Source organism: Pangasianodon hypophthalmus, chromosome 1, assembly GCF_027358585.1.
Source record: "Pangasianodon hypophthalmus isolate fPanHyp1 chromosome 1, fPanHyp1.pri, whole genome shotgun sequence".
Lineage (NCBI taxonomy): Eukaryota > Metazoa > Chordata > Actinopteri > Siluriformes > Pangasiidae > Pangasianodon > Pangasianodon hypophthalmus.
Window position 1 is genome coordinate 13,476,830 of NC_069710.1, and position 25,703 is coordinate 13,502,532.

The 25,703-nt window shown below is 39.1% G+C and overlaps 1 protein-coding gene across 3 annotated transcripts in view; it reads right to left on the reverse strand.

The window, feature by feature from the left end:
• Nucleotides 1-444: 444 nt before the first annotated feature.
• Nucleotides 445-25,703, reverse strand: part of sntg1 (syntrophin, gamma 1) — a 29,712-nt gene continuing 4,453 nt past the window's right edge. The window contains exons 1-19 of one of the 3 annotated variants that reach the window (XM_026926168.3): nucleotides 24,399-24,840; nucleotides 17,361-17,511; nucleotides 16,719-16,768; nucleotides 14,950-15,084; nucleotides 14,803-14,859; nucleotides 14,656-14,713; nucleotides 14,527-14,570; nucleotides 13,864-13,905; nucleotides 13,653-13,755; nucleotides 13,370-13,452; nucleotides 12,565-12,695; nucleotides 12,112-12,241; nucleotides 9,033-9,071; nucleotides 6,251-6,367; nucleotides 5,027-5,098; nucleotides 4,558-4,710; nucleotides 4,290-4,382; nucleotides 3,752-3,862; nucleotides 445-3,330 (exon numbers count right to left, since the gene is read on the reverse strand). In XM_026926168.3, coding sequence (XP_026781969.1) covers nucleotides 3,148-3,330; nucleotides 3,752-3,862; nucleotides 4,290-4,382; nucleotides 4,558-4,710; nucleotides 5,027-5,098; nucleotides 6,251-6,367; nucleotides 9,033-9,071; nucleotides 12,112-12,241; nucleotides 12,565-12,695; nucleotides 13,370-13,452; nucleotides 13,653-13,755; nucleotides 13,864-13,905; nucleotides 14,527-14,570; nucleotides 14,656-14,713; nucleotides 14,803-14,859; nucleotides 14,950-15,084; nucleotides 16,719-16,745 — 1,578 coding nt within the window. In that variant the 5' untranslated portion in view covers nucleotides 16,746-16,768; nucleotides 17,361-17,511; nucleotides 24,399-24,840 and the 3' untranslated portion in view covers nucleotides 445-3,147. Of the gene's footprint in view, nucleotides 3,331-3,751; nucleotides 3,863-4,289; nucleotides 4,383-4,557; nucleotides 4,711-5,026; nucleotides 5,099-6,250; nucleotides 6,368-9,032; nucleotides 9,072-12,111; nucleotides 12,242-12,564; nucleotides 12,696-13,369; nucleotides 13,453-13,652; nucleotides 13,756-13,863; nucleotides 13,906-14,526; nucleotides 14,571-14,655; nucleotides 14,714-14,802; nucleotides 14,860-14,949; nucleotides 15,085-16,718; nucleotides 16,769-17,360; nucleotides 17,512-24,398; nucleotides 24,841-25,703 lie in introns of those variants that run through there. The other 2 variants (XM_026926171.3, XM_034305257.2) reach the window with 2 other exon arrangements.

Here is a 25,703-nt window from a genome sequence, read left to right on the forward strand (position 1 = left end):
CATGGAGTCCATGATGCCACGTAACCTAACAAGGTTCACGGGGTTTTTGGAGAAAAAACTGCTCCATAACCTCACACCAGATTTAACAGTGGGGATTAGATTCTTTCCTGCATAACCATCCTTCTGTATATGGCAAACCTACCTTGAGAGTTTGTTGGCAAAAAGCTGTATTTTTCTCACCTGACTACAGAACCCAGTGGTGTTTAGCGAACTTCAGGCTCATATTTGTGGTTGGATGGAAAAGCTTTTCTTCTGGTGCCCCTTCTAAATACAGGGTGTCCCAAAAGTCTCCATGCATAGGGGACTATGTATGCCAGCATCATGTCAGTTGTGCCTTTGTCAGTGAATGTTCGTGGACGTCCCCTTCTCGGTTAGTCTACAACAGTTCCAGTCTTTCTGAATCTGTTATTAAGTTTGGCAACAGTGTTTTGTGTGTGTGTGATGTGCTCGCCATGTTTCCTGTTAAAGTCCATCGCAACCTTGCAATAGCCTCCCGTTCCAGCCTTGAGAATGATTCCAATATGTTCTTTTGCCAAAGGCATTCTTAAAGGCTATCTGAAAAAATATATATAAGATAAACTAGACAATTTGCTAAAAAGTGTTAATTTCCCCGATGTATGTAGTTTGATAGTATGTAAGTGGTGTCTAATGGTAGATTTCTAGATTTGGTGACCCCAAAGTGCTACCAGTTCTCAAACCGTTATCCGTGCAGAAACCATTGCCTGTCTGAGCATCTTCCTCACTGTGCACTGAGGTAAAACACCAGGTTCATTACCACTCTGGTTGTTTTAAACTACTCAGTTCTTGCCCTATCAGCAGATTTTCAGGCCCGTAGTCAGTTCCTAAAAGGTCAAAACACTTTTGCCTCTTTTAATTTGTATATTCTCTGATCTTCCCCAGTTGACAAATGAAGGGAATTTGGAATTTCTCCTCATATTTACAACCAAGTGAAACAGAAAGTCATGGATGACTGCTTAAGAGCTCCTACACAGTCAGGTGAAATGTAAAAAAGGAGAATATAAATGGAAACATGCTTCAGTTACATTCTGTTAATAAGAAAGACAGGGTGTGCCAATAATTGCACCATATTCAGCTAAATGTACTGTATGTTTAAATGTACTAAATGTAAATGTACTGATTGAAGTTCAAATATTTTCAGTGTGAGATTAAGCTAAATAGCCACCAAATTATTTCCATATGCTTTTTACCCACCATTACCAATGGTGCCAGTAATTCTGCAGATTACTGCAATTAGCAAACCAGATTCATATGCAGCATATAAATCATAAACAGTATAATTACAAATGTAAATATGTAATGTAAATGGTTATGATGGCAAATACTTCCAAAAAGCTTCACTGACCACAAAGCACTATTGTATATGACCAAACATTTTATGGGAAAAGAAACTAAATTTTATTAAGTATACATCTTTATTAAAACAATCAGCAGTTGGCAAAAATAAAAGGTTCAGTTTAAACCTCGCTGTCAGTAGACTGGCACTCTGTCATGATGCATCAAAATATTTTCAAGCATAGAGAAGATTGAATTGTCTCAAATTCATTTGCTTTCTTTTTCAGTCTTTCTCAACACCTCAACAAAGTAATCGGTCTCAAAGTGCTACAGCACTTCAAAAAATATGGATCCAATCTTCAGTATTCCACCAACTTTTCATCTAAGACACACTCCAAAAGAGTTAAAAAAAAAAAAAAAAGTTGGGTAAATTGCTGGACTAAAGTGCACTGCAATGATAAGGTATTGAATCTTAGATTTGTTTTGTTTTTTGTTTTTTTCTGAGCATCTCACTGGAGAAAGAAACAGCAAACCCATAGTAGTGAAATTCAAAGGAAAAAAAAAACAGTTTTAATCTCACGCTACACTACGTTTACTCATACTGTTTTTCAGTCTAACAGAGTACTACAACTGAAAACAAAGAACCAAGACACAGAAAATCACTTGTGTTGAGATCGAATGCTTTGGGCTACGCTACATACTCTGCTTATTATAAAATTCTTGTTTACTTCTTATGATAGCATCATGCTCTAAATGACAAATCATAAGGACAAGAACCAGTATGTACAGAGCATTATTATAAAATTAGATAGAGGCTTTGTACATTGGGTTACAGTACTCTGCTCAGTCTGTATTTCAGGTAATTGATAAGAAATTATTATTCAGGAGTTCTTTGAATCTTTTCTGCCTTATATGATTGTGTACAAACTAAGCTTTGCAAATACACAAAGCAAAATAAAGTGCCTTGCGTGAATATTCACCTCTCTTGAAGTGTTACAACCTGGAACAAAGTTGAATAATATTGAATTGGAGGGAAAGTTAATACAGTTTGCAGATTTATTTGGAAATAAAAGTTGTGATTGTATAATTATTCACCCCTAAATTATTTCTGGTGCAACCAGATGCCATCAGAAGTCACATAATTAGTTGAATGGAGCCCGCCTTTGTGCAAGTAAAGTGCTATGTGATTTCAGTATAAATTGTCAGAAACTAAACACTGCTCATCACCCTGAGAACACCATCCCCCACAGTGATATATGGTGGTGGTAGCATCATGTCGTGGGGGAGGCTTTTTTTTAATCAGCATTTTTTGCCAAGAAGAATGGGCAAAAATATCCAGATGCGCAAAGCTGAGAAAGACGTATCATTCACCCCCATGGGTGAATATCTGTTCAATCAACAAATGTTTGCTTTCTTTCTTCAATTGAGCAAAAAAATATTTTGCACCTTCTAGGTCAATTACAGATCCTGCCAAAAAACGTGGGAAGGTTCAAGGGGGGTGAATACTTATGTATGGCACTGTAAAGTTATCAAATAATCAAATGTGCTGCTGTATTTGTGTTATGACTGAGTATAACTGATGGTGCCTAGTATTCAAAACTAACTCAAAGGGGTTAAAAAGAATGTTTTAAAAGCACACAGTTAGGAAATGCCAACTGAACATACACATACACACTGCCACTCCATATTCAAAATATAATATCACACCTGACTTATTTCAGTCTTTGGCCCATTATAAGCAGGCTTTTTCATGTAGTCCAATAAGGAAATGAGTCATGGCTGCTAAAATTCTTCTGCTGCCATGACAGACTGTCTCTTATTTTTAAATCCAGAGATGAAAATGTCAAGAGTCGTTCAACTCAAGTACTTCAACCTGGCAGCCTGGCCCAGGGAGGTGACTGAGGTCAGCGTGGGCACTGCTGTAGCTGCCGCGGAATTCGGACTGCCCACAAACATTGGATCCAGACATGCCACTTTGGCAGCGAAAAACGCATGGATGCAGTGCAGAACGGCAAAAAGGTTGGAGAATTCCAGCTCCTGACCAAAAAAAAAAAGACAACTACAAAGTATTACTTTGCAAATTATATTTCTACATAATACAACTGCAATTTTCTTTGTAGCCGTTCATAGTGTTGAAGACTGTCCTGCAATAAATAATATATTTTAAACAAGTTTCTGTTATCACTCATGTTAAAGCAGTGAAAAACATTTGTTCCCTCACCAGCCTCTCTTTTTCTCTCTCTCTTGAAGTTAATAAGACCAACAAAAGTCGTGCGGCAACACATAAACTCCTCAGAGAAAATATCTTCGATCATGGTTTCCCATTAATCCACAGCACACAAGATTCATTAACATTCAAGATCAATTCTAATTCCCTTCTGTTTAACCGGAGCTGCTCCATGGAGAGTTCTAATTTTCTGAGGTAGATTATGTGTCTAATTAAAGCGACATCAGTTACCTTTGCCTCGATGAGCTTCGTGTCTGGGTTCTGGAAGAGAAACTTGATTTTGCTCTTGCCGTCATCGGAGGATCCTTTGAGCTGGGAGAATTTGTACCTCCACAGCACAACCTACAGGGGGCGATAGATTTAACTTAATTATACTGCATTGTTATGCATCACTGGTTACACAGCAGGGCAGTATGTCAGAAATAAAACACTTGGAGGGCATGCTATAGATACTATAATTCCTACAGATATAATCATTTATTAGAACAAGCACATTAATACAAAGTCTTAAGAGAACAGTCTTATATTTTTAATATATATATACATATATATATATATATATATATATAGATAGATAGATAGATAGATTCGCTTCGTATTGTTGCAAAATATTTGTAGCAAAATACAAAATATTCGCACTGTTTTAACCTAATATTAATTTACAATGCAATGGTGAAACTTACTAAAATAACTCTAAAAGGATTCCTACTTCCTAAATCACTGTGAAATGTTTTCTAAAAAAAAAAAAAAGGTGTCAGCATTGACTCACCTTCGATGCTGCATCAAAGCAGATGAAGCCCATGCTGAAGTCTATTGTAAGCCCCATCAGGTGGCTCTCTGTGATGCAGGCATACGTTTTACTCTGAAAAACAAGACGCTGATTTTTGGGGATAATAAACTTGTTTGGGGTTTTTATTTCTCCTAGCTACTAGGGTCTGTTTATTTTTTTTTTCCTTCTGGACTATTCTTAGTCGAGTCACAAGTGTGTTAGTGTTCTTGTCTGGTTGCACTGATTTTGTAAATAGAGACGTGTGTACCTGTATTCTTTCCACCTCGAGAAAGGTGGCCATCTGGAAGGCCTTCTCCCAGAGCACTAGATCACTCTCCAGCTCCACACTGAACACGGCGTCCTCGCCCGTGTCCATCTGCACACTGAAACACTGCCGCCGCTTGTCCAGCAGCTCGCTGTCCTGAAATACAGGGAGCAAATATGACTCAGGGCCCCAGTGTGACACAGATTTAACCTTGTACTCCAGCACAGTAGTCAGTAAATAAGACATGACTACAAGGCTCAAGCACAGCTTTAACTCAAGGATATTTACATTAAATATATATTGGTTAAAAAAATAAATTCCTTGGACACATCGTGACCTTTGCATTATAAGTATCAGTCTCCTATTCATTCTTAACCCAGATAGAACCTTATAATACTAGTCACAACATTGATTTTATTTATTTATTTGTTTGTTTGTTTGTTTGTCTAAGTAAATTTATCTCAGAGGTTACCTTAAGGATCTTGCACATGATCTCATAGACAGTAAAGCTTTGTTCAGCTCTGGTCCAGTCCCAGGTCGTTACCTAGAACATTTCAAAATACTCTTATACACAGCTGAGATAAGTATGTTTTTTTTAAGTTTCTCTATGCTTTCTATATATTTCTATATGCTTTCTCTATATTCTCTATCTAAGATTTTTTGTTCTTCAGCCTTTTTAGGCTTGTTAGCTGATGAGCAGAATTAAATGTTGGAGAAAAATGTGACCTCAACTTGACTTTCAACTTATCAATCCTGAACTACATACAGAAAATCATTATACAGCATCTTTATATTGTAAATTAAGTTTTCACTAGACATCAGAAGGCAGTTCAAAATAATAAAATATTGCTGAAAATTTATAGATAAAAAAGGCACACGTTTAATTAGGGCCTTATCCGAAAGTGGACTGGTCCAAATATGTTAATCATTCTCACTGTCTTTGGTGAAATGGCCTGGTTACTATACTCTAATGTTCCTCTTAAACTGAATTAAATGAAATCTAATGTATACCTTTCGAAGAAGGTAATGCAATTCGTTCAGAAATTGCTCAGCCTCTCTATAAGGAGGAAATGAGGTCACAAGCCTCAGTGAGCATTAAATGAGCATCAAAAGCCACACTTTAATCAAAAATGTCCAACATTATTAAAGCTACAGTCCAGATAATCTTGTTGAATCCTGTATTTCACCCTTTAAAAGTAATTGTGGCAGTATATGGAGATTAGATTTGATTAAACAGAGTTTAATGGATTTCCCAAGTCTTGTACGGTGAACAAAAAGCCCAACAATAGTAGCAGGGACTGTGTGGGTGCTAGCACACAAAGGATACGCAGACAGATAATTATTTGAAACATAATAAGCAGTAAATTTGCAACGATCACTAAGGAATGGACACATTTTATCCTTAAGTAGGGAAAACAATAATGACAACTGTTATTACGATATGATGAGTTAGCGATGATGTAAGTGATAAATAATAGCTTATATATTTTACATAAGGAATAAAACGCTTGGGTGTGGATGGGGTGGTGTGATGTGGCACCAAAATGTTTAATGTTGAGACATGTTAGTTCCTGCGGTGTAAGAAGTCATTAACATCCTCAGGTTTGTTCTACAAAGTAAAGGCTGGGTGAACAGCAAGGGTTAAATAATGAGCAAACAGTGATATAAAGAGTAACACACTAGAGTAAGTGCTCACTGGAGGTGCTGAGAATTTGAAAAGAGATGAACCCCTTAACGCCAGGAACTTTGGAGTGTACATGCGATCTTGAACAGAGTCCTGCTCCTTCTCATCCACCCAGCCCATGTAAATAATCTGGAAGACAAACAGACATGGACAAATGGACACATCTTTAGAGCTAACTGCTATTGTTACTACTCTAGACTGCTTTTTTTGTTTGTTTGTTTGTTTGTTTTTTTGTTCTCCTGTTTTCTAACAAAAGAGGTTTCGGTGTACTATAATGATGTAATCTAAAATTTCTTTATAAGAAATTATGAATTGACAAAAAGAAAATGCCTCCAGAACATTGTTTAATCATCCTCATAATAATCATCATCCTAATCATCATGGTTTGAACATCCTTTAATTAAGAAAGGACACCAGATTTAACCTTCTTTTTAAAAAATAAACAGACAACATTAAAATTGTTTTTTTTTTCCTGACGTCAGTTGGATGAAAAAAATGTCATCAGACATCAGAAAAGGCACGGAAACGTTTAAAAACACCACCAAGACTCCGGAAAATGCCACTATATATGATTGTGTCACCGTCAATGGTTCAGTAAAGGCTGCTAAATTTTAGGATTTAACTCACATTTTCCACATTAAGCACTAACTGTAAGGTCAACTGCTCAAAAAACTACCAAGGTAACTAACCACTTTTATTGTTAGCTAGCATCAGTAGGATTAGCATTTGGCGGCTTCAAGGTTCAGCTAAACTAGCTTGAACGATTAGCGTGTATGGCTGAAGTACCATGAGTATTGTAATGGTATGGAATGCCGCATCAGCTCTGAAAGTGTTTATTTTGCTATATTTTGCATAATGTTACATACTGGAGGAAGTAATGAATATTGACATTTCAAGATTTCAACTAGTGCTGAGATGGAAGCTAGCAACTATTCGTAAAAGCACGCTGGGAAGCTATGGGAAAGTAATATTTGTAATAATAGGAAGTAATAATATCTAGATTTTCAGGTACGGAAAAATCGACCCATGACGGTGTAACACTGAGTAGTCATTTTGCCAAGACAAGCTTCCTACTTCCTCCTAGTCTTGTTCAACAGATGTAGTGACATATGAATGCATTACCATTAGTCTATTAATTTTACTCGACCTTAGCGCAGCGTTCGACACTATCGACCATAATATCCTTCTTCACAGACTGGAAAAGGTCGTAGGAATTAAGGGCTCAGCCCTCGACTGGTTTAGATCTTATTTAACTGATCGTTATCAGTTTGTAGATGTAAACGGTGACCACTCAGCGCGTTATCGAGTAGAATATGGCGTTCCACAGGGTTCAGTCTTAGGCCCACTGCTTTTCACGTTATACATGCTCCCTTAGGGTAACATAATCCGTAAACATAATATTAGCTTCCATTGTTATGCTGATGACACACAGTTATACGTCTCAGCTAGGCCAGATGAGAATAGCCAGTTAAAGAAAGTTGAGGCATGTGCGATAGACATAAGAGACTGGATGCTAAGCAACTTTCTCCTGCTAAACCCAGAAAAAACAGAGGTTCTGGTACTGGGACCACAAGCCGCTAGAAGTAAGTTTAAAGATCACACTGTTACTTTAGATGGTCTCTCTGTTTCAAGTAGTCTAACAGTAAAAGATCTCGGTGTGATTATAGACTCTAATCTCTCATTTGAGGCGCATGTAGATAATGTAAGCAGGTTAGCATTTTTCCACCTCAGAAATATCGCTAAGATTAGAAATATACTTTCGCCAAGTGATGCTGAAAAACTAGTCCATGCATTTATCACATCCAGATTAGATTACTGTAATGCTTTACTATCTGGATGTTCGTCTAGATGCATAAATAAGCTTCAGATAGTTCAGAACGCAGCAGCGAGGGTCCTTACTAGGACTAGGAAGTATGAGCATATCACGCCAGTCTTATCTACATTACACTGGCTCCCAGTAAGATTCCGCATCGATTTTAAAATATTACTCCTAACCTATAAAGCATTAAACAGTCTCGCTCCGCAGTATTTAAGCGATATGTTAGTACCTTACGTTCCGCCGCGCCTACTTCGCTCTAAGGATGCAGGCTGTCTATCAGTACCACGCATTGCCAAAACCACGGCAGGGGGCAGAGCTTTCTCTTACCAAGCCCCAAAATTATGGAATAGTCTCCCAGTTAATGTACGTGAAGCAGACACGGTCTCAGTGTTTAAGTCGAGGTTGAAGACTTATTTATTTAACCTAGCATTAGACTAGTGTTTTAGACAAAGGAGTAGATCTGGGGGACTCGTGGATGTTGAGTTTTATCTCCACACGGTGACTGTGAGTGTACCTAACCACTTTCCTTCTCCTTCTGCCGAGCCACACTCCTGAGCTGCCGGTGATCCAGACCCCCCTACGCTCTGGACCAGATGAGCATCACTCCTGAGCTGCTGGTAATCCAGACCTCCCCCCCCTTCACTCTGGACCTGTCCACCGGCAATGCTTCATACTGCCACGAAAACGCTTCAGCTGTTTTCCATGGACTACACCAACACACATTGTACTCACACACACGCACACTACAGTGTAAACCCAGATGAGGATGGGTTCTCTGTTGAGTCTGGTTCCTCTCAAGGTTTCTTCCTATCACCATCTCAGGGAGTTTTTCCTTGCCACCGTCGCCCTGCTTGCTCATCAGAGACGTCTCACACACACACACTTCACTTTACTTTTGTTTGTGTAAAGCTGCTTTGAGACAATGACCTTTGTAAAAAAGCGCTATACAAATAAAAATGAATTGAATTGAATTACCTGCTGATTTACAGGAAAGTTTCTGTTAATCTTCTTCACCTGCAACAAAAAACAAAAGTTTTCAGCAAAGCATAAACAAGACACAATACATCCAGTAATACCAAGGTGCCTTAATTTCTTCTGGGAATTCAACTTTCCGGTTACAAGTACAGGACCTTAACTGCTTAGAATTCACACCTTAGTATATTAATATAAAGATAACGACATATAGTATAAAGGTCAATCATATATAAATGTAAATTTAGTGTCAGAGCCTCAAGTAGCTCAGATACTCAGTGCTGTTGAATTCTCTTATCTGATTGCTCAGAAGGTGTTGATTAATTTTCTATAACAGCAGCTCCGAATCGCTTCTATATTAACTCATTCACAGAGACTTGGATGTTGGACAATCGACATAACCTAAGGCAAATGATAAACATACAAATATTTGTTGTTATATCACAAAGAAAAACATATTATTGTTGAACTTTTATATGAGGAGATGTTTATTTAGCATTTGTGGAAGGAGTCTCCAGTGTCAGCCCTTCGTAGGTTCTCCACCATGGGAAAGTCTTCAGAAAAGAGGAGTTGCTCAATGATTTGCAGTTATATTTATGACTTTGTATTCATTTTGTCTTATTAAAAGTGGCTGGTGAGTGAACGACTGTTTATATAACAGTATATAACAATTGTCTCATGAACATTCCCCAATATTAAATGCGCTGTTATGGGAAAATAATCAACTTCAGGGTGGAAACAGTAACTTCATGTTGAGTTATTCCTCACTTGGTGCACTAAAAACCACAACATTTAGAGATGTATGTGATACAGAGTACATTGGAGAATTGAGATTTCTTACTCAAGACATGCTTTTCTTCTAGAAAAGACTTGAAATACAAAAAATTCAACCATTTCCAATAGGCCATAAGATTAAGGCTGACCGACCTACAGTCTATCTAAAACCTCAAGCATTCAATCCTGCATCATCAACTCCTCGGACTGACTCAATCAGAGCAGCAGCTATGTTTATTATTAGAAATGATCTGCTGCCTCAGCTGTAATGGAGAAGGAAATGCACATTGGCTTTCATAAAATGACCTTTGTAATATCTCACTCCAATTATCCAGAACCTAGATAACAGCCTTTTCTTGCAAACAGATCTCCATAGTTTCTGTCACATGCCCTAAGGCTGTAATTATCAGTCTCTGGCTTCATCACTTTCATTACACCAGCTGCTCCTTATCCCTTCAGAAATCACCTAGGTATGTGTGTTTGAGTGTGAAATGACATTTCCTGGAATTTCTATTTGCCTGGAAGATACCTTGGGGATAGAGTAAGAGGATGTATTATTTTGCTTGGGTGTTATTCCAAGGTCTTCATCTTGAAAGTATTATTGGAAAATAAAAGGGCACTATGAACTACATTTCAGACCGGTGACAGAGTGGATAATGTTGACGTCTCACAGCTCTAGGGTCCCCGGTTCCACCCTGAACTCGGGTTACTGTCTGTCCAGACTTTTGCATGTTCTCCCCAGATCTGTGTGGGTTTCATCCGAGTTCTCTGGTTTCCTTCCACCACCCAAAACATGCCAGTAGGTGGACTGGCTTCACTATAAATCACCCCTAGGTGTCCCATCCAGAGTGTATTCCTGCCTCATGCCTAGTACTGCCAGGATAGATTCCAGATCCACTGCGACCCTGCCCAGGATAAAGCGCTTGATGAATGAATGATTGTTGTTGTTTTTTTTTTGTAAAATTCTCAAGCTTTCCAGTACAGCTCGATGATTTTTCCTAATCCTAATTCCATACTGAGTTATCTGAGAAAATAATCATGAGGCAGCCGCACAATGCATAATAGAATGCAGATGCAGGACCAAGAGCTTCAATTAATGTCAAGCATCAGAATGGGGAAAAAATCTCAGTGATCTCAGTGACTTTGACCGTTGCATGGTTGTTGGTGCCAGACAGGCTGGATTGAGTATTTCAGAAACTGCCAATCTCCTGGGATTTTCACACAGAACAGTCTCTAGCGTTTACACAGAATGGTCTGGAAAACAAAAAACATCCAGCGAGCGGTAGTTTTGTGGGTAGGAAATGCCTCGTTGATGAGAGAGGTCAGAAGAGAATGACCAGACTGGGTAGCTGAAGATTGGAAAAATATAATCTTGAATCTGTGAGTCTGAGTCTGTGCCCACTGTAGCATCAGATTCTTGTTCTTGGCTGACAGGAGTGGAACCCAGTGTGGTCTTCTGCTGCTGTAGGCTCGACGTGTTGTGCCTTATGAGATGTTTTTCTGCTCAGCATGGTTGTATGAGTGGTTATTTGCGTTACTGTAGCCTTCCTGTCAGCTAGAACCAGTCTTGCCATTCTCCTCTACTTGTGGAGTTTTAGCATTGAGTTCCAGAATGAGAGCTCTAATGAAATACAGGAATTGCACACACTGATGTCACTGATCAAATCTTTTGCAATACTTTTGAACAGCGCCTGAGTGTTGGACAAATTATAAGTGTTACACAGCCTCGATAAATTCCAGGCTTATTTGAAGAGTGTGAAACTAATCATTTTAGCAAACATAACACCAAGCCAATAATATCATAAAATCTGTTTCTGTAAACTGTGCTGGAAACATGCCGTGAAGCTCAGAGCAGCATCAACTCTTTGAGAACGCTTTAATTGACTTGGCATTGTGGCTGACAATGCTCACAGTAAAAGATTATCCAGAAGAAGGGTTTTGCATAAATTTTAGAAACACAGAGTGACTGTAGTAATAACAACATGACGGCGAGCATTAAGATGGAAACATAATCCCACTATCCCACTAAACCAACGCAAAGACATACATATCTAGATACAAATAAATAGATCAAATCACATAGAGTTCAATTTACCAAACTGCATTTTGGAACCTATTTCAACAGGAACAGTGATGGCTGGGCGTGATATTACACACACACACACACACACATACACACACTTAAAGGATTCTTGTTTATAGATAAATGGCCAAAAAGTCAGTTTAATCTATTTTAAAGTGAAGGAGTCTGGATACTTTTTTTTGATAAGTTAATCAATATTTCATAAAGAAATAATGAAATACATACATTGTGCTTTGTGAGAGCAGATATATTGGATGCTATTGCTTGAAGCCAGTCAGTGCACTCTTCTGCACTAGGACATTGAATTATCCCACTGCAAACCCCATCCACTGCGATGACCTGAAATGCATTTTGCCTGAGGAAATACAAAAATACAGATGAAAATGTTAACCAGATTTAACCATCCCTTAGTGCCTAGTGTAATTATAATTCTAATTTAAGCACTTTTAATTATAATGAGAGCTTCATTTCATGTCGGCTTGTAAAGAAATCTAGCACATAAGTGCACTCTGAGTCGGAGGTGCCACATATTCCCTTAGGGAATGACATTAAAGTTATGAAAAGTTAAAAGTTATGTGAAAGCAATAAAACATAAAGCCTGAAAATATATTACAGTGGCTCACAAACGGACTGACAAAGGCACACACAGAAGTCTGCTGGAATTTCAGACTTGCTCACCTGCAGATGTCAGAGCCGGGGACGTACTGTGAGAGACGAGCGTGGAGGAGCGGGATGAGACGTAGATCCACCCATCGCTTCTCCCAGCGTAACGCTGGGGACATAGGCCAAGACGAGCAAGACAACGTGTCCTGAGAGGATGAAGGAGGAGAAGTTTTTTTGTTTTTTTTTTAGGATTGGAGTGATTAATAATGACTAAAAAAATGAAGAGTGTACAGATGCCAGTAGAGTTAACAGATTTAACTGAATTGATATGGAGTGGGGAAAATTAATTCAGTTTAATTAATCAGTTATATATATATCAGTTGTATAGTTTTTTTATACTTCTCATTCACAAAAAGTCCTTTGTGGCCATGTTTTGTTACACTATATTAATGATATATATTATAAAAAAACCTATGGGCATATTATATATGTCCGTTGCACAACTCGAGCAATTCCCCAGTGTTGTTTGGGGATTTCAGGGTGATTTCTATGGTGTTCTAGGTGGTTGCTAAGGTGTTCCAGGTGGTTGGGGCAGGTGAAGGCTAGCTAGCTATCAAACTGCTGCTCATGCTACGTCACAGGGCAGCTAAACAAACTCAGAGGAAAGTGCTATCTGCCCTCTTCTGCATAAGTGATCTCACGGATGCCCACGACTGGTTACTGTCGCTATGATTGACAATAGAGAGAGTAGTGCTGTCATTCCCACCCAGACAGTATGGCCAATTTTGCTCTCTTGGACTCCCAACGATAGTGCTTCTGCTTCTGCTTTGGCCCACTTGGGAACCTGAGGGTAAATGCTTTTAATGCTATATTTATGCACCGTATTGTTAGGGTGATAGTTTAGATGTAGGCCACTGTCACACAGTGGAGATGATGTCCCACTGCTCTGGTCACTTGGTACACCTATGGGGAAAATATGGATCATGTAAGAAGTTTCAAAGGCAGATTTCATGCTTGTCACAAATCTAATGACACTAACAAGCAAAATCTAATGTACTGTAACATCCATGGCAATCATTTTGGTACTCCAGAATCTCTGAAAGTCATGGCTGATTTTGACAGCAATACTACAAATGTAAATACACATGAAAAGGAAATCATACATGTGCAGTCTTCACAGAGCGGCAGCTTTAAAAAGGCAGGTGTCCTTTTCAGGAAAGACACGGTCAGAGTTACTTCTTCCCCAGCATTCCGTAGAACCTGAACCTGAAGAAGAGAATTCTGACTATATTTTCACTTCAACAACAGCTACCACCCTTATCTGTAATGCTAGAATTGCTGTCTTTAAAGGTAATTTTTAAAAGGTACACTTACAACTTCTTCATGGCGATAACTTCTGACATTTATCCCATTTATCTAGAGACAACGTATCATCAGTTAGAGTAAGGCAATCAAAAAAGGATTAAGATATCCAGTATTCCCAAATCTACTTCCTTTCATGCTCGACCACTCTCCTGTATGACAAGTGAAGCCTTTCTGTATAAATACCTTTGCATTACATTGTGACCGTAGCCTTGTAGCAGGTAGCCTAAAAAGCTCACTACTACTCCATGCTCATTCTCTTTTCCGATTATTTGCCAGAAAGTTGGGAAAGTGGATTGCAGACTAGCCAAAGTACAAGGATATGGTCAGATTTGGGGCAATTCTGTCAACTGAATGCAGAACGGTGAAAACCTCATCAGGGTATCAATGACTATGTGAACATTGTGACCAAACTCAGTGGAGCACAGATAGTTTGGTATTTGATCAGTATCAATCAATTAATTGACTGAATTTATCGTTACCAGTTTTGCATCACCTGTGCATATGCTCTTCACATGCTGACCATAATCCTTCAATTCAAGTGTTCTTCAGTGAATAAACAAAGTGAAGCAAAGTTAAGCAACCACATGGGGCTTTCATTGTTATTGTTATTGTTCTACGGTAGAGCGATAATATCGGCATCATATCACCAGCAGCACTGAGCTATATACTCACCTGGAGAATCCCATCTCCTATGAACAGGAGACCTGAGAGCTCGGCTGCGGAAAGAGAAGATCAAATGGCAGTTAAACAACAGACACAAACATTCCAACAGTGGAGGTAGAGACAAATTAAATAAATTACCCTTCTGCTCTTTTGATATTTTCGAAATCACAATAGGGATCTTGTGTTCCGCACCACCCTGTGAAAGAGTCACATATTTATTTCTCACCGATTCACAGCAGTGGATACAGCACAAGTTGCGTACAACAGGATGCAAACGCAAATTACCTTTATACTTAAACCAAATCCTCCAATGGTCTGCCGCCGTATTGTTACAGTTCTTTCCTACAAGAAATCGTGAATATTAATTTGATTTCCTGAAATGACTGGTACACTCAGCAAAAAAGTTCATGAGAGCGACTCAACAGAACCTACACTCGAGTAGAACGGCTCCCCAGAAACACAAATAACATCTTGTTCTTGAATGGTTAGAATGTCTTTGGACAAGTGCAGTCGGATATTGAAGGGCTCTTCGTTACCATCTTGCAGTAGATAAATCCCCGTCTTTGTCTGCAAGCGAGCAAGAAACACAAGACATCTGCCATTTTCATGACTAATTAAAAGGCAAAAATCTAAACTGTCCCAAGGAACACATATGTTCACGTTTCTAATTTCTGCGTTCCTCAATTCTACATCCTCTCATTAGAGTAAGCTTTCTTTCAAGTTTGTTGAAATAAACATTGCATTGGATCTTTCAGCAAAATGTATTTCAAATGTTACTACTTATTCAGAGCTTTATTCTCATTTTAATGTATTTAAAAAAACTAAATAAAAGGCATTATTTCTTTTGTGACAAATTGTTGGTTCAAATGAAATTATATTAACCAGCTAAGTTAGTTAGCTAAACCAGCTAGCTAGCATTCTACCTTTCTAGTGAAATGTGCTCATTTTCAAGTCAGAGTTGAATATGTTTGATATTTAGCAGGCTTTATCTAGCTTTTTGGTATTATTTTGCTACAATACTATATGTATGTTATATACTGTAACACATATTTACGCTAATAATATAGTTACGCTATTTACTAAGTTGAAACTTAGTAAATGATGGTGTTGTTTTGTTGTTAGGCATGGATGACAGAAATGTATGCAATGAAAGTGACAACATGTCTGAAATGAAAACCAAAATGCAAGAAATGCAATGCTTGGTTCAGAGGTTACACTCATTTCTGTTAATTAGTTCTTATTCATCATCACTTATTTACTTATGGGTGAAGAACATGAAGAACTTGTATGTTGGGTAACATTATTGCAAAGTTGCAGTGAAAATACTAATATATCGATTTATATCAATTTCAGGAAGCTACTCCTCTTCTACTCCTGTACATGATTGCATGGTTACATAAAGATTATTCAGTGAGTTAACTGTTAGCTAAAGAGAAGCCTATAGGCTGTGTGGACCTTATGAACATGATTTGATATAAATGTCAGTGAGTCTTGAGATCACTTGCATCCAACCATCTTCCCTTTACTCTGCCTTCCACCAGTGTTAAATATACAGTATGTGCTCAGTGATTTACACAGTGGGCTACAGATTACACAAACTCACTATTATGCATAATTTGGTGAGTGTATATCAGAATCAGATGGGTAGAGTTCAAGAAGGCACCCTACATCAGTCCCAACCTTCGATATTCCCTTTGGCTTTGAACCCTCTGATCAGCGCTTCAGGAATTAACCACACATAAAGCTTTTCCTCTAAGTTCACAAGTTCCTTCTGGTCTCGGGACGCTCTTTTTCATCTGGACTTCATCCCTCTCTTATTTCTTCTTTTCAGTGAACTTTTTTTTCCTTTCACATTATCGGTTAAGTTTTGTATCCTGGACGTTTCGTTTGTTTTGCGTTGTAGCAAGCTTTAGTTTGCTCAGTCTGTGTTGCCATAATAAAACCATACATTAGGTTACTACCAGCTTAGTGGTCTCACAAAATAGTAATATATAGAGATGGTTGTCCATTACATTTACATATTTTTTACGCAATGAATAGACAACCTCAGAATGCTTTTACTTTGAAATGTTCACTCTTTTTGTTTTAGCAACTTAATAAGCCATGAAACATTAGGCCAATCAGTTGAGTCAAAATGAAGTAAACCTAATGTCAACATATTACCTTCTACAGTAGAAATTATAAATAGGAAAATCTTTTACCTCTTCTTTTGAGGTCTTGAAATCCATGTGCCAATGTCAGGGGGAATACACTGAATAGGAAAACGAAACAAAACAATTACCTACTACATATTATCCGGAATATAGTGTATATTCATAGGAATCAGTCCTGATGCCTCTAAAAAGATATTTAGTGTTTTAAAAGGAGAGATAGCCTTTTTTGTACTATAAAGGTATAGTATAAAGTATAAAGGCGTAGAAGAGTGAAAACAAACAATGTGTTGAAATTATGTTCAGTGTGAATAAAGAGTCCTGGGATAAGCAACAAGACAGTCTTTCTGGTTACAGCAGCAGCTCTTAGGTACAAAATCTACAGCATCCAGGTGAGATTATCGCCTGAAATGAGGGTAAATCATGGGCATAAACTGATTTTGGGAATTACAAATCTCGAAATGAATGAGGCAGATCTGGAGGGCGAGAGAAGTCTCGCTCATGTGGAGTGTAATCCCCTATCGATCATTTCAAAATATTTATCAAAATCCAAATTTAGATGTTTTGAAAGATATGATTCAGTGATTCCAAGCCATTTTGACTCCCATTTCAGAAAACTCATCTGTTTAATAATTCAAATGTACAAACTTCTAGCACTCTTCAAGTCACCATAGGGTTCAGATTCGGACTTACCTCCACAGAAAGATCCACAACACGGTGAGCATGGATATTAATCCATTAGGCATAACGTGGTGTGTGGGGACTCACATAGTGTGATATTTGCTGGTCCTTAGGCTAGGCTGACAGTGAACTTTCACATGTCTTTCAGCCTTCCTGCCAACTGCTGTGAACAAAGGAAAAGTTCATTTCAACTTTTAATCCCAGTGTTGCAGAATCCTGGGCACATTTACAGTACAGATAGTATTTTATCCCTGATTGGGATGGTTATCTGGGATCTGCTAGCGCTTTTTTAAAAATTTGGTTCTTATTCATGAAGCAATTGATTGCCAGTTCCAAAATTCAGATCGACAAATAGATGCCATGAGAATGAGCGTGCAAAACTGGTACTCCATCCCGGGTGTATTCCCGCACGCACCCAGTTCTAGATCCATCGTCTAAAGTACCAGGATATTTTAACCCAAAAATTAGCTGTAGGAGATGCCAGTGTTGGTGTACCAGGCATCGCTGCTAAGTCACAGCTCCAGGGTCCCCAGTTGAGCTGGAGTTACTATCTATGTGGTGTTATACATGTTTTCCCCAATGTCCACATGGAATTCCTGCAGATTCTCTGGTTTCCTCTCCCTTCTCAAAATCATTTCAGTAGGTGAACTGGCTATGTTAAGGGTGGATGAGTATATGAATGTGTTTCCATGGTGCCCTCAGTTGTACTGGCATCCCAAAAAAAGGTTCCCAGTATAGGCTCCAGATACACCAAAACCCTTACCAGGATAAAGCACTAGCTGCATCTACCAAGATATTAAAGCCTTGGTCACCGACAGATCTTTCAGAAGATAATGCTCCCCAAGCAAATGGCTGATTTGATAAAGACCTCAGTTTATCCCAGAAGTTATCAAGCATATACCAAGCATACAACAGTGTCCATATGAAACTAGCGATCCCTGCTCTGTGACCCAGGTACAGAGCTCTACAATGTGTTTAACAACTGTTCATTCATATTCATAGCATTATATGGTTAACTGCACATTTATATGCAGTTATACACAACATGACACATAAAGAGCTCATGCTTGTGCAGTTTTAAAGCCGCATTATATTATAGTAAAATAGAATAACGCAGCTGAAGGAAAATATGTTGTCCTAGGCATCTAAAAAGCTACACACATACCAAATGACCTTACATGACACCTATCTTTGGTCACGAGTGCAGGCTGTATACATATTTGTAATAACTTGGTAACCATAGTAACCTCACAGGTCCATAAGTGAGTGGAAAATTGTCTCCTTAACAGTTCGTTGATCAGCTGTGTATCACTGCATCAATGGTTATAGCATTTAAGAGCTAAGAAATGGTAGTTGCTGTTTAAAAGGTAGTTGCTGTTGTTCTGCCACTTCTGTCTCTCAACAGAATGGCTTAAGGGATGCCATTGCTGAAAAATCTGAATAAATCAATCACATCCTCTTGGCGTGAGAGTGCCAAAATCAATTGGTGCATTATTAAGAGGGGAGAATGCACTGGCGTGTTTCACCACCTGGCAGAACAAAATTGAGCCACAGGTGTGAATGTGTGAACATTTTGCTTTCAATAAATGAAGAAAAATTGCTTTTAAACTGTATAAAGGAGATCAAGAACACTCTCCAGGAAGGAGTGTAACGATACGGCATATCCCTCAATGCGAGGCTCTTGATTCATTACGTTACATGTATCGAACAATATGTTGAACAGGCTGCATAATGAAGTAGGCTGTTCTTTATAAATTACCTCTTATATTACATGAGATGTAATAAACATTTAAACTTAATCAACACTTCCTTCTTAGACAAACCAGAACTAGAATGGTGGAACATTTTGACAAAGACTATTTAAAAGATAACTGCAGTGTCGAGATTGTTATGTTTGGTCAATATGTTTGGGTGGGTGTTTGAATGTCTTGTTGGCAAACACAGCTGTAATTGGAGGATGACCTACACCTGGGGTGGCCTATTAATGGCCTCCAGTGCCTTGCGCTATTAGCTCTCTTTGCCTCTTGGCTTGCTAACTCCTGCTTGCCATTCATGGGGAGCACATGGCTAGGTGGCCTTTGTTTCTGTTGTATTTTTTCTGTGGTAGACTGCCAGCACTTGTTTTCATTTTGTTGTTTTAGTTTGTTATTAGTTTTAGTTAGTTTGTCTAGGAAGGTGCCCTAATCTGACCTCCAGTTCCTGGGGGTGTGGACCTTCCCCTTTTGCTTTGTTTATGATTTGCTGGCCAGTCTGTCTGGAGTTTGTTTGTTTTGTTTTTGTTATACGTTTTGGCTAATTTTCGCCTTGTTGCGGTACTCTGTTGAGGAAGAAGTAGAAGCCTTCATTTGTCACATATACATTACAGCACAGCGAAATTCTTTTCTTCGCATATCCCAGCTTGTTAGTAAGTTGGGGTTAGAGTGCATGATATGGTGCCCCTGGAGCAGAAAGGGTTAAGGGCCTTGCTCAAGGGCCCAACAGTGGCCATTGAGTTGCCACTGCTGCCCAGTTGAGTTGTAACAAGGAATACTGAAATGTACTATCTTAACTGCTGACATCCTTCCAAAAGCCTCAAAACTAAGTGGATGGCCATTTTGTGGGCCAAAAAACAGAACGTTCATGACAATCATCCAATCTGAAGCTCTTTAAACATGGACTTAGAGTGGACTCTAGTTATGACCTAGAGAAAATAACTGAAGAAAAAAAACAAGCAAAAAACAGAAACTGATGCTGGTTTCCAGCAAGTAAATTGAATTTTTGTGGCTAGGTCTGACCTAGTCAAATACTGTATAACTGACATTATGGTCAAAAATCCAGGAGCAGCTAACAAATTAGTAATGCTAACCCAGTGCATGTAACAAATACGTCTAAATATATTTATTCAAACCATGTTTTACCTAAGAGTCCACGTTAAGGTACGTCTTGTCTCTACACATTGAAGTGCAGTTTGTAGGGGTTTAAGCCCATTTCAGCCCTATCAAATCATCACGCAGTGATCTCTCACTGCCAAGTAAATCCTGCATTTTCATTAATTAATATTTCAGAACAACTTGGTGGCCAGCACTGCTGTTTTAAAACAGGTCAAGGTTATTCAACAGCAACAGTAGAGAACTAAAGAGTGACTGGGATGTAAATGACTCAGGGCCTGACCTACTGTGAAGGTTTTGAAGGATGGGTTTGCGAAAAAGAAGCACTCAGAGTAACTGTGCCAGAGCAAATCAAACAGAAACAAATCACCCGCCCTTTATTATGCCAGTGGCTGTGGATAAATAATATCGCTAGCTAAGTAGAGGCCACCAAAAAACAAGTGGCACAATGATTAAAAAAGAATGACTTTGGTTTGCTTGCTGCTTACCAGCTAGCACTCTCAACTCCCAGTGGTAAGGGAGGTAAAATTAAAAATGCAATAAATTGTGTTGACAAGAGATTAACTGGCGCTTATTAGGAAACATAATAAGAAGCAGTGAGGCGGGTATGCCTGTCTTTGATGAGCACTGTTATGAATATTTATACAGACTCGAGTGTGTGTGTGTGTGTGTGTGTGTGTGTGTGTGTTGGCTGAATGGGCACCAAGCAAAATGAGAAAGCATACATTACCAACCATTGTGGCCCCAAATATCTATAAAACACCCACAGGGTGTGGCAGTAATATTAAAAACATTCTTGGAACATTCCAAATAAGAAAAATAAAATAAGACAAATAAGAAGTGAAAGGCCATTTTGTGATTGCATATATAAAAATCTACTAAAGGAGCCATTTTATGAATGCGTATTAGGGGTGTAACACAATGCCACTATCTGTATCTGAACCTGTATTTGGATTTTAAACCCAAAGTGGATGTGGCCTAAATCAGAAGGATTAAAAAAAAATTACATATGAACCCTACCACAATTCTGGCTCTAACAGTTATATTTTTTTATCACGCTTGTTCAGTTTCTTGTTTATACCTGCTTGTGATAATTTCTGACAAATTTAGTTGGTTTCAAAAATAATAATAATAATAAAAAAATAGTAGCCTGACCAGGCAGTTACTAAGGATGAACCACTGAATGCTGTCAATACATGTTACTGAACATGGGCTTATTTTGTCGTCCAAGCTTCATATCTGACCACTTGCTCATATATAAAAGGAAATACCTCCAGCTTACACAGTTTTTGTTGCATCCCACAGGATCCCACTCCCAAAGAACACCTCATCTCTAGTTTCAATCAGATTTTTATCAACTTTTCAAGCATGTCAACCTATCTATAAGAGAACAATACAAATATTTACATGTCCTTCTTCCTATACAGGAAAAGAGGTTGAAACATGATCCATTGTGTATTCCATTCAGAAATATTTTTAAAAATTCAAATCCTATGTGATGTTCTTTCCACAGCCTACACAAACATTGGTTTCCCAGTAAAAAAATGTTTTAAATATATCTATCAGAGGGTATATTTTATGTATTCCATTGTATGATGGTGCTATGTGTCCCGAGATGAGCCAAAACACTGACTGACTGACAAATGCTAGTTCGTTTTTTTTTTTTTTTTTCCATATCAACATGGTAGTAAAGTAATTGGATATTGACCACTTTTAGTCATATTGCATTTTTTGGACTCAGTCCTGTTACAAAGCCACACCATCTGTCCAATCAGATAATGTGGTGTGTGTGTGTGTGTGTGTGGACACATATTTAGCCCTTCAGCCTACGAATAGTGCTGCCTGTCAGTCTTTTCAGTCAGTGTGTTCCGATGTGTATGTATGGAGTTTTATGCCTATGATAAGACCCTATATAGGTATAAGGCTCAGCCATATCATATGGGTTTCACATTATTAACACTCTTATTTTTAGCATCCCCATTCTATATATACTGTGACCATCCGCCACTAGATCTGTGTAGTTGTTGATCATTGTGCTGTTTGGGGAGCACATAAATAGATGAGAGGATCCAGAGCTCACTGTGGGAAACAGATGAACAGATGCACCAAAGATGTATATATTGTTACCATCAAATTCAAGATATGGCCATTGCTAATATATAATATAATATAATCCTCACAACATATTAATAACTAGCAATATGTGTATAAACACATCTATGGTGCTTCCTGGTTCCAAATCTAGTTCTTCCTTTTAATAAAGGCTTCTTTATAATTTTGTTGTTGTTTTTATGCTGTTCGAAAATTGTGGTAGGACAGAGGAATGGGCCCACTTGAGGAATTTCCAAATAATGCAGAGAGCGCCTGGTGTCATTATAAAAGATGCTGCCATTGGTTGGGAAGATTTCACGCAACAAGTAGCAATCATGGTCAAGGTGAAGAAGCTTCCTCAAATTCAGAGCCTTAGTCAATACATCTGGTTTGATAATATTCAAGTGGAAAGTTTGAGGACCTACAAATAATCGTTCTTAGACAGGTTCAGCACGTGCTCTCAGACTAATGATACGGAAGCTAAGAGAAAAGCCGGCAGTCACTCGACAAGACTTGCAGGGTGACCTGAAAGCAGCAGGAACAACAGTTATACAGAGAACAATAAGCAATGAACTGCACTGCAATCATCTCTGTTCCTACACCTCATCAAAACTCCTCTACTAAAAAAGAAGCACAAAGAAGAAGTGACGTGAAACAAATATAGAACTCGTTGGCAATAATTCAGCTTGTCATGTTTGGAGAAAGAACAGTTATGTGTATGATCCCAAAAACACCATTCCCAGAGTGAAGCACGGTGGTGGGAGCATGATATAGGACTGCTTTTCTGTAAACACTACTGGGGAATTACACATCATCAAAGGTAAAATGAATTACAGGAGAATGTAATCTCGTCAGCCAAGAAACTTTCGACAAGACAACAACCCCAAAAATGCAGTTAAAATAGCTCAAGAAGGCAATCTCCTGACTTAAATCCCATTAAACATTTGATGGAGGATTTTGAAATTGCGAGTCCATCAGGAGGACCCTCTTAACCTTGGGAAATTGAAGATGATTTGCCAAGTGGAATGGGCCAAAATTGAACCACAATGCTGCAAAAAAGCTAACTACTTCTTACAGTAGACATCTCAAAGCTATAATTTCCATCACCAGCTTTGCAACAAGGTGTACTAAAGTACTAAAGTAATAATGTTGGTATTTTGTGGAGTGTGAATACATTTTTCATTTTATGAACATATCTTTGTTTATGCTTATGAATATATTTTTTTAGTTCAAAGTCAAAAAACATTGTGTTTAAATGTAAAGTGGAAGTATATTAATTAACAAAAACAAAAGTGTCTGAATACTTATTTCCCCTCACTGTATGTGATTTTCTTCCCATAAGGGAGTCTACGTACTGTGTACTTCTATTAAGTCAGAATATTGCGTGGTTGATCAGTTTGCGATGATGCAAGATGTACTCTTAGGATTTACTCCTACTCCTCAATAAGAGTTGCTCGGAGCACTTTTTTCTCCCAGCTTTTAACTACAGCCTCTTTTTTTCAGTCTTAAGTAGACATCTAAGACTAATTCTCAGAAGCTGCGTACATACTGAATACTCATTAGAATACTCATAGGAATCATTTGACTTACTATAATGAACTAAAATCCTTAAACATCTTAATCCTTGAGTGTCCCTGTGCTGGAACATCTGCAGGTTCACCTGACTGATGTAAATACACAGGCTTCTCAGAAATACAAGGGGGTGTGTCTGTCATTTAAAAGTTCAAGTGTCAGTTTTTTTATCCTTTTATTAGTACCAGGATAATGAGTAGGGAGTATAGTGTAGATTTTTTGTGTGTGTGTGATTTTCTCCTTCTTGCAAGCTATCAAGTGTGCCAGTCAGATCTGAAAGGTTGCACTGCATCAATTTCTTCAGGTTTACTATTACACGATTTTGACTGACAGGATGACTAATCCGTCTCTTTGCACTGCTCAGGCCAAAAAAAAAAAAATGCTCTTTTCGTTCTCTGCGCAGATTTATTATTTCTCTATAATGTGTGTATGAAGCCACGCACGCATGCATGTGTCTCCGCGCACAAATTGCATTGTAATGTCAGATTTTGCGCCGTGTATACATACAGGCAATTCTTACCTATTCTGTTAACAGGTGCTAATTTGCTTTCTTCGATCCCTCTTGCTTGGCTCGTTTCAGCCCATGACACACACACACACACACACACACACACACACGGAGCGGATGCACCCGGACACTACGGCACAGTCCAATCCGCAATGACACACAGAAATCCTCAGATATTCCCCATCACGAGGCTACGTGAAGCGCGTGCTCTTTTTCCCCATCTCTCTCTCCGTGGATACAGTGGACATTAACGGGCCGGTGGCGGTTTTCCCCTCGGCCAGCATTCTCCGCAGTAATCCGCGCGCGCGTCCTCACCCCCCCACACCAGCCTCGCGCTCACCGTCCGTCTCTCAGCAGCTCATTATATTCACGGAAACATCTCCTCTGTCTGCGAGCCGAGAGCAGGAACGACGCTGCTTTTGATTGCGGAAGCGGAGCTACGTCGGCACGCGCGCGCGCACACATACACACACACACATACACACACACACACACACACACACACACACACACACACACACACACACACATTTTATATATATATACACTCACACACTAGGTCTGAAATTTTTTTTCAATATATATGTTAAAAGATCTGTCTATGTCTAAATCTTAACCTCCTAGCAGAGGCAACCAGGTTTTGGGCTTTTACAAAGTACCCATCACTGCAGAACAAAACGTCCAGGGGGTGGAGTCGGACCTGATCCAGCTCCTCCTACCTGAGACGGAGTCGTGCCAAAAGTCCAGGGGGTGGAGTCGGACCTGATCCAACTCTTCCTACCTGAGACGGAGTCGAGCCAAAAGACCAGGGGGTGGAGTCGGACCTGATCCAACTCTTCCTACCTGAGACGGAGTCGAGCCAAAAGTCCAGGGGGTGGAGTCAGACCTGATCCAGCTCCTCCTACCTGAGACGGAGTCGTGCCAAAAGTCCAGGGGGTGGAGTCGGACCTGATCCAGCTCCTCCTACCTGAGACGGAGTCGAGCCAAAAGTCCAGGGGGTGGAGTCGGACCTGATCCAACTCTTCCTACCTGAGACGGAGTCGAGCCAAAAGTCCAGGGGGTGGAGTCAGACCTGATCCAGCTCCTCCTACCTGAGACGGAGTCGAATCAAAAGACCAGGGGGTGGAGTCGGACCTGATCCAACTCCTCCTACGTGAGACGGAGTCAAGCCAAAAGTCCAAGGGGTGGAGTCGGACCTGATACAGTTACTCTGATCCAACTCCACCCCCTGATCTGATCCAACTCCACCCCCTGAACTTTCCTTTCCACAGCGAGGACTCTCTCACTTTTGGGCTAAAGTATTCCAGTACTTAGTAG